This window comes from Thermothelomyces thermophilus, chromosome 7, assembly GCF_000226095.1.
Source record: "Thermothelomyces thermophilus ATCC 42464 chromosome 7, complete sequence".
NCBI classification, from domain to species: domain Eukaryota; kingdom Fungi; phylum Ascomycota; class Sordariomycetes; order Sordariales; family Chaetomiaceae; genus Thermothelomyces; species Thermothelomyces thermophilus.
In genome coordinates, this window is record NC_016478.1 from 84,047 (window position 1) to 94,041 (window position 9,995).

Genomic DNA, 9,995 nt, shown 5'->3' on the forward strand with positions numbered 1-9,995 from the left:
ACAGTTGGATAGCGTTTTTTGAGAGCTTTCTAGCGATGGTAGTTTCGTATGTTTTGGTAGGGTATTCGCAAAGATATAAGAGAAGTAGTATCCTTAAGGAGGAAATAGGGCTTCTCCCTCTAGTTAGGGGTATAAACTAGATTATCTTCCTAGTATAGTTTCTAACTTCTAGTTTACTAGTCTTATAGCTATATATAAGTAAGTTAGTCTTACGTTTTTAGAGCGGCTTAGCGATCTTTATATAGTATAGAATTGAGTATTATAGGAAACTAGTAGTGCCTAAGTACTATTCTGATGCCTTTAATATATATAGAAAGGATAACTACTTAAATGTATCAACGCGTTAAGCTATATCAGTAAGGCTAAGACTATCTATATAAAAGCTAAGTAGTTCTATATTTAGGTAGCTAATATATAATTTAGTAAGTAAGATAACGATATTCTTCTTCTAGAATAGGGTAAAGATCGTCTGTAAGTACCGTATATAATCCTTGGCTATATCTAAGAAGATGATAATATTATTGATAAACGCGCGATAATGGAAGGAATATAGTTATAATACCTAATCTATAAACTATTATATATATATAGGCGAATTATAATATCTTATAAGTATTATAGTCGGCTATTCTGAATTATAAGGATTAATTAGTGTAAACTTATTATAGTATGGAGGATATATACTAAACTAATAGAAAAACGATATAGCGTCAATTACTATAATAAACGTCTTTCTATATGGAGCTATAATAATCTCTAACTATAGTAGTAGTAGGTAGTTATTAAGAACTATAACCTTGTTTAGACTATATAGATTGATAACGACACGGCCCTTTATAATGCCTTTTATAGTACGCCAGACTATAAAAATAGGATAGGCGAAAGGAGTAGTGTCCTTTGGGAACCGTAATTTGCCCTGTTAATAGAGGGTATCAAAGGTTTTATCTAGGACTTCCCTATCCCTCTAGCTTAATAGATATACGTAAGAGCGTACTTTCTAGTGTTACTAGCCTTCTATAAGTAGCACTTTCATCTATTTGTTTCATAATATATCGATTAGACTAGCATTGTCCTAGAGTTATAGGAATCTATTAACCAAGTTAGTAAACTTCTTGGCTAGTTTTACGTCGCCTATATATATATAGATACTATTATTAGTAACGATCTTAGGTAGGGACCCCGATATCTTTAATCCTAGGGTAGAATGCTTCTTAGGTATATATGGCTTATATTCCGTTTCGCTAGGAACTTCGTTAGCTCCTAGGATCGCTTCTAGCGATATATCCCATAGTAGAAAAGGTTAAGATTGCTATATAAGTTAGAAGACGAAGTCGCTAATAGATATATCTAAATTAGCATTGTTAACGATATTTACGTTGCTAATAGCTATAAATAAGGCTATAGCTATAGGTGGCTTTATAGGGACGTAACTACCTTCGAGGATTACGTTTGAATAGCGGTTTAAATTAAAGAAAGCATTAACTAGTATAATATCGTATTAATTAGCTACTACTAACGTAAGGTTAATGTCGTTTGCTACTATAGGTATAACTATTATTAAAGTGATAGTTACGATTACTACTATATAGAAAGTGGTATTCTATAAATAGGCAAAGTAGTTATTATCTTCTATTTCTTTGATCCTTCTAATAAGGTACCTTTTTAGGATATATAGTGTTTCTTATATGGTATTTTCGGTAGGTACTACCTTTAAGGTCTTTATATCTATAATAAAGTCATAGATAGCTATATAAGCTAAGTTAAATATAAAGGTATAACTTGTTAGGAAAGGCTTATACTTAATAGGCATTATTACCTATTAGTTAGGCAGAAGAGTAATTTTATAAGTGGTTTTAACCTTCTATATATAGGGTATAAAGTATATATATATAGAAAAAGGAAAGCAGAAGTCGAATAACTATAATTTAATTTCCTTACGTTAATAGTCAATATTTATATCGTAAGAATCTAGGAATTTGTTACCTATCAAAGGATTTAGTGCTAGAGAATTAATAACCTACGCTATATAGGTAAACTTAGCTAGGGTAGGAGTATCGTTTTCCATACCTAGCAAGTAGATATCGAAAGACACCTATTTGTTAAGGCTTAATATAGCGTTTCCTACGCCTTTAACCTTGCCCTTATATCATTTGATCTGGTAATTTAATCGCTATAGGAACGTTTAGTCGATTAGGGAGCAGCTAGTACCAGGATCTAAGTATACCTCTATAGCTTTATGATCTATAGGTTCGTAGTATACCCTAATATGTAGGTAGGTATATCTTAGCGGTAAACTATAGCATTTAGGTATATGCCTAGGAGGTACGTCCCTAACCTAGTACACTTTTGCTATAATGTCTATAATTAGCGTATCTATAGCTTAGTACGCGTTTTCTAGTGGTAAAGCAGGTAGATCTGACTACCTACTAGGAGTTTCTACTAGGCGGCGAATGTTACCAGATTTGGCGTTTTCGTATGCCTTTAGATACCGGAAGAGAGCATTTCACGTTACTAGAGTAGTATTATAGAAACTATAAGTATGGCAAGCTAAGTCTGTAATATTAGCTTTATAGTTATAGATAGAAGGAAGAGGACTAATTCTATAGTATTGCTTAATATAGGTATATAGTTCGATTTATAAGGTAAAGGATTTATAGTACTTATAGCAAGTAAGTTATAAGTCTAGAACGAGGTACGTAATACTAGTATTACTGCCCGAAGATTTAGATCCTAATTTAGATTTAGGGGCGCTTTTGGCTAACTATATATTAGATTGATCTAGCTCGGAGCTATCGCTAGCTTCTTTAGTAAAGTAGGCATAGTCGCGATATTCCTTTTACTAGTGGTTATCCTTGCCAAATCTGACCTACTTTTGGCCACGATTACCTTACTTATAGTAATCCTAATTATAGCGATCCTAGTTATAACGATCCTAGTCGCGGTTATAGTTAAATCTGTAATCGTAATTAAACTAGCAATTATAGTCAAATCCGTGGTTACACTAGTTATATTTAAGAGACTTATCATATTTATAGCTAAATTATCGAGGTCGATTAGCGTTATAGTATATAGGTTTATATAAGCCCTTATCTTTAGCCCTAGGAGACTCTAATTTGCTATCTATAGATAACCTTTTCCATAGATATAGGTAGTAGTTAAGAGCGGCCACTAGAACAATAGATTAAAACTACTTAATATACTATATATATATACTAAGTAAGGAGTATCGCTAGGGAGGATCTAAATATTACTTGATATAGAGGTCTATAGCTAACTAGACTTAAACTATAACTCCTTACTAGTTATCCTTATATTTATTAAGTATATATATTAAGCGTGCCTAATAAGGCATTTTCTAAATAAAGAAACTAAGCGCTTGCTTGTTTTTCGCGATATCCTTTAAATGTAGGCAGGCTTTATTAAACTTATAAGTGGCAGTTATAGCATCAGGTATAAAGCATTTCTATAGTTAATCTATAATAGCTCGAAGACCTAGTTTGTATAATTATCCATATATAGAGCTATTTAACTTATTAGTCTACTAAATAATAGCTAGATTACTAAGAAGAGTTTAGAAGAAAGATAAAATCTACGTCTTAATACTACCGTTAGGGTCGCTTTCTAGGAAGGTTTTAATGTAATTAGCAAAGTAGTAGACGTTAGTAAATACCAGATTCTTACTATTGTTAATAATACCTAAGGAATGTAGGTTAGGGAAAGAAAGACTAAACTAGCTAATATCGTCTCTTTTAATCTTAAAGTCTAAGCGGCTCTATATATTTATAGTAATATTATATATAAACTTATATCTATAATGTCTATTATTATTATTACTATTATTACTACTACTATTACTACTATTACTATTACTACTACTACTATTACTAGGGTATAGAGTACCGTAATAGCATCTTAGATTCTAGTTACCTAAAGGTTAGTAATAGTTAGATAGCTTATCGTTACTATCGTCAGAGCTTAAGGAACTAGGTTCTTTACCTCTACTAGCTACAAAGTATAAGATCTCATATAAAGGCTATATACGTTTAGGGTAGCCAAGATTATAATAATACCTAATACTAACGCCCTTAAAGGGTATAAGGAAAGTACTACTATTATATTATATATCTTCCATAAGATCGTTAACTTATCATACTTCTTCTATAATAATATTAAGTCTAGTAGAGTTAAAAGAAGATCGCTAATAACTAGGTAGTTAATTGTCGATCTTGCTTTCTATACTATATATTATATCGACTAATTCTTTTATTTAAGTCATCACTTAGCTAAATACGTTACTATACTAATTTATATAGATTTCTAGCCCTTCGATATGATCAGCTAATAATACTATCATTTCTTCTATATATTTCTCTAGGCACTAGGAAATTTGTAAGCGAAGTTACAATCTATCCTAGTAAGATTCTTTTCAAGCGTTTATAATAGCTTATAGATAGCTCCTTTAGTCTTATTAGCAATATTATTAGTTTCTTCCTTTAGCTAATTAAACTAAAGATCTATTTTACTATTTAACTAAGCTAACGTTTCCTTATTAGTATTAAACTTATTAGGTTTAGCTTACTATAATTTATATTTATTAGCAAATTTAAGTAGTAATTCTAGCTCCTATAAAGAAGCTTCTTCTTATAATTAATCTTTAGGATCATAATCTAATACCTATACCTATAGTATATAAGGTATCCTATCATACCTCCTTAGAATGCTTATAATATGGTTAGATAGTTCCCTAATATTTAGTTTTTTAATAGGAGTGTTTAAAGGATAAGAAGATTAAGGAAGATCTTCTATAGGAAAAGATCCTAAGGTATAATATACTAGCCTTATAGCATCTACAGATAAGCGTACAATGTTTTATTCGACTACCTTAGGGAGGAAAAAGAGGAAGAATACAAGAGTTATATAGAGGAGTGCCTTTTTAATATATATATATATAATCTAGGTAAGGCCCGGTTAGGCTCCGGGTTAGGCCCTAAGCAAGCTCTAACTACACGCCCTATAAACGACCTACAAATGTCTCGTAAACCAATTATATATACTTAGGTAGGTTAAGTAGGTCCGGTCTATTGCTAGGTAGGTCTGGTCTGTTACTAGGCAAAGCCTGGTATTATTTAGCCTAGGTAAAGCCTAGGCCTATAATATACCCCCCTCCTTCCTAGGTTAATTACCAGGTAGGCCTACCCTATATTACCATAGTAACAAGACCTATACGTGCCGGTAAATTATATATAGGGCCTAGTCTTTATTTTAAGTTCCGCCTACGCCCTCCTAGCCTTACCTCTAAATAGGTATAAATACCTCTTCTCTCTCCCTCCTCCTTTTACTTCTTCCTTCTTTTTAACCGATACTCCCTCTACCTACTCCCTATCTACCCTCCCTTTATATTATATTTTTCTTATTACCTATGCCTATATTATATCTATAAGACTTTTTTTTTCTCTTGTATTTATTTAGGATATTAACTATAGTTAGCTTATTTAATAGTAATAGTAATAGTTACCATTCTAATAGTAATAAGAATCAGGACTATTATATAAGTTTTTCCCTTTACTATTTTAACTATAGTTACCTTATATTTATATAGGACTTTAACTAGTCCCTTACTTATAGTATAAGAACTAGAATACTTCCTTTAGCAGGTTTACTATTAAGGGTAACTCCTCTAATAAAAAGTTTAAGTTATTACCTAAGAAGGAATAGTATTGCCTTAACTATATTTACTACCTCCTATATAGTAACTAAGTTATATATATTTCTATCTATAGTACCTCCTATATAACCTACTATACTACCTATAACCCTTATATTTAGAATCTATAGCTCTAAGCTAATAACCCCTACTTATATATAGGTATTAGAAAAATTATATACTATTATAATACTAGTACTACCCTTACCTCCCCTACCTATTATAAGACTACTACCTAAGATACCTATAAGGCTATCCTAATACCTAAGTTCTCTATACTAGTATACTTATTTATTATAGTCTTAGAGGCTATATAGGCTAACTATTCCCCTAGCTATACTACCTTCTCCCTTACTTAAGCTATAAGTTCCTACTACTCTACTAATAACCTAGGCCTAGTTACTACCCCTTATACCCTTACCTACTATAATAATATTATCTAGGCTACCACTACCCTTACCCCTACCCTATATACTATTAGGTAGCTTATATACTACGCTATAGCATAGAACGATAATATACTATACTAGATATAATATATAAATAAGAATATATTAACTTTGGTTAATACTAATATTACCCTCGTTACCTACGTCTTAGGTACATTATTACCTGCCTCCTATACCCGTTCGCACGCCTCTACATGCCCTATACCTATACTAATTAACTTCGGCCGCTCTCGCACCCGCCACTCTTCCTTGCCTACCGACCGCGTGGTACGCCTAATCTATGACTATAAGGAGCTTACTAATATCTCGGAGGAGGAGGAGGAGGAGGAGGAAGAGTTTAAGGAGGAACTTGTAAAGTAAGCGTATAGTATATACTAGTTATTATATTTTTATCTTATAATTAATAGGTTAGTACGTTTATAATATATCTATATACGTCTACTACCTGTTTGCCCTAGGTTTGCCTATATATATGAGAATTTTAAATCGTTTGTATTTATACCCTTCCCTACCTCCTATTTATAACCAGTCTATCATTATGATATATATCTCCCTACTCCTGCTTAAATATATCAAGCGCTTTAATATTTTCTAGATTTTCTAATAGCTTCTAAGTTAGGGTATTATATCCCTTTTACTTTACTAGTATATTACGTTAATTTTCTTTTCCCCTTATATTCCTAATTATAAGGATCGCTTTTACTTTATATTCCTCTTATAATAGTCCTTCTTAGGAGAGTTCTAATATTAGGTCCGGTTAGAAATCTAATATATATTATAAAGGTAGTAGGTTAGATATAATATATTTAATAAGGTTAATATAAAAGGTAGGGTAGAGGCTATGGGGAATATTTAGAGTTACTATTAATAGTATTAATACTATAATTATTTTATACTTAGCGTTAACCTAGTTAAGTTAATAGCTAGAGTAGTTAGTCTTAATATTATATAAAGATAGCTATACTTTATCTCTTACTTTAAATCTCTTAGCTAGATATCAAGAACGATTAACGTTTTCTTACAAGTATTACTATATATATATAATAGCGGCCTAGGTCTATTTTATACCTTCTCTTAGGTAATGTAAGAAATTAATAGCCCTTCCTTATAAGGTCAAGGTAGGAGTATCCAATAGGTTAGTAAACTATATTAAGCTTATATTATAACTATGGAAGAGGTAGCTTATACTTATCCCAGTTACTATCGAATTACGATTATTAATTGTAAGCTAGTATATAAGTAGATATTCAGGCTAGTTATATTAGTTAAAGGAAACTATGATCTATAAGATAATCTATACCTCCTAATTTATATATTCCATACCTTCATCTATCTATAGATAATAGGCTATTAATAATAGCTACTTAATCCTAATAGTCTTATAGAGAGTAGTCTAAAACTAGCTAAGCTAGTCCGAACCGCGATTAGTAATAATTTGTATCAGAAATCTATAAAACTGCTACTATATATCCTGGAACTAGAGCACGTATGCCTTAGCTCCTATCGAGGATATAGCTTTAAGCTAGATATACTTTAATAGCTAGTTAGTAATTATTATAAGGTACTAAGGTAAATTCCTGTCTTATATAGGGAGATCGACTATAAAATTAATAGAAATCTATTTCTAGAAACGGTTAGCGATAGGTAAGGGCTAGAAGAGTCCTTATTATAGTTAATATAAAACCTTAGCCCTTCGATATATATAATAATTCCTTATAAACCTCTTTATATATAGGGATATAAAGTCCTAATAGTAGTCCTATTAGAGTATTTTAAATAACCTATTCCTCTCTAGATAAACTAATATAAGGGAGTTATAGATATATTAAAGAATAGTAGTTATAAGTAGCTCCTATATAGAAAGCCAAAGTCTACCTTAGAACTGAAAGGCACCCTATATATTAAAGGAGTAATCTATAATCCAGGTCTACGTTATATTTGCCTCCTTCGGAAATTTTTAGGCCCTATCTCGGACGGCCTAAAGCTAATATATATAATATTTGTCCTTAATAACTCTCTTATTCTATAAGGCTATAAGCTATATATCTACGAAAATAATACCCCCCTTTAGCAAGTAATATATTTTAGGTAATGATAAGGTACTAGTTATATCTATCCAAATAGTAGGGAGGAGTTATACTATATATTATATATTCTTAGGGTAATCTTATTTATAGTAGGATAGGGCATTAAAATAGGAAGCTTATAATCTCGGTTAGTAACAAAGTTTAAAGTTAAAGAGGGAAAGTATTTTAGCCTATTAAGCTTACCATTTACTAATTAAATAAGGCTAAGAGAAGTATTTAAGGTTTTTATAGTTAGTTAAGATCCAAAAGAGGGTAGTAATACTACAAAGCTTAGCCGACTAGGCCTTTAGATATAAGATGATTATAAGTAGTTCCTTATTATAGATTATATAGTTCTATTTGGCCAGGGACAGTTTTATGGAATAGTAGGCTATAGGATATAGGACCTTGTCTTCTCCCTATTAGGATAAGTACCCTCCTAACGCTATCCTAGAGTAGTCTACCTTAAGTACTATCTCCTATTTAGGATCCTATTATACTAGGACAGGTTCTGATATAAAAGCTATCTTAAGAGCTTTAAAGGCCTCTTATTCCTTAGTCCCTTACTAAAATAGAGTATTCTTATAAGTTAACTATATTAAAGGTATAATTAACTCAGAAACGTTAGGGATAAAGTCTTAATAGAAGTTTATAAACCCTAGGAAACTCTATACTCTCTAAACCTTATATAATACCTCTTACCTATAGATAATAGCTAGCTTTTTAGGGTCTAGGTAAACCTAAGCCCTTACCTTAATAATATAGCTAAGATATTTAATTTCTTTTATAATAAATATATACTTCTTAAGATCTAATATAAGTCTTACTTTCTATAGCCTTTAGAGTACGTCCTTTACCTACCTTATATAATCCTTCTTATTACCCAATATATAGATTAAGATATTATTAAGGTATACCATTATAAAGTCTCTAAGTATTAAGCTAAGAGTATTATTGATATATTATTAGAAAGTTATAGCTATACTTATAGGTCTAAAAGGGTAGATAAGCTATTTAAAGAGGCTAAACTAGGTCTAAAATACTATTAAATACTTATAGCTCTCCATAATCTGGATATAGTAAAAGGCCACCTAGACGTTAAACTTTATAAACTACTTAGCTCCAGCTAAGGAGTAAAGTATCTCCTTAATAAGTAAAAGGGGGTACCAATCTTACTTTATGATCTTATTTAGTGCCTAATAGTTAATATAGAACCTCTATCCTCTATCTACTTTCTTTACTAGGAAGATAGGGGCAGCGGCCAAAGAGGAGCTAGCTTAGATCTATCCCTTATCTAGCAAGTTAACGACTTACTTTCGGACTTCTAATAAATGATCTTATAGTATATTATAGAGAGGCCCCTAAAGGAGTTTGGGAATCTTTCTATCTAAGCCTTCCTTTAATTTAATATAATGCTCGGCTATATTATAATATAAGGGGAGTCTACTAGCTTTCTCCTTATTAAAGAGGTTAGCAAAGTTATAAAGTTTATCTAGTAAGGTAACCTCTAACTTTATATTAGTGTTACGGAAATATACATATAGATACCGCCTAAGCCACTAGTACAAACAGGCTAATCAAGCTAAAGGAATGATAGACCAATCAGGATAGGATCACACTTAGCAAGAAATAATCCTAGCAGAGGATCACTAGCTCACGACATAAGCCAGGTAAGCTAGTATAGAGGATTACTACGACTACTAGTAATCCTAGGGTTATATATATATATGAATAGTTACTCGTTAGGTAGACTCTAAGAGTTCACTAGTAATAGTA

General features: G+C 31.3%; 1 protein-coding gene across 1 annotated transcript; it reads right to left on the minus strand.

Moving 5' to 3' along the window:
• Window positions 1–9,580: 9,580 nt before the first annotated feature.
• On the minus strand, window positions 9,581–9,745 carry MYCTH_2072527 (uncharacterized protein; the record flags this gene model as incomplete). Its single annotated transcript, XM_003666468.1, has 1 exon — window positions 9,581–9,745. A coding segment is annotated over one exon (165 nt), but the record flags the coding sequence as incomplete, so codon positions are not given.
• Between the last annotated feature and the right edge of the window lie 250 nt (window positions 9,746–9,995).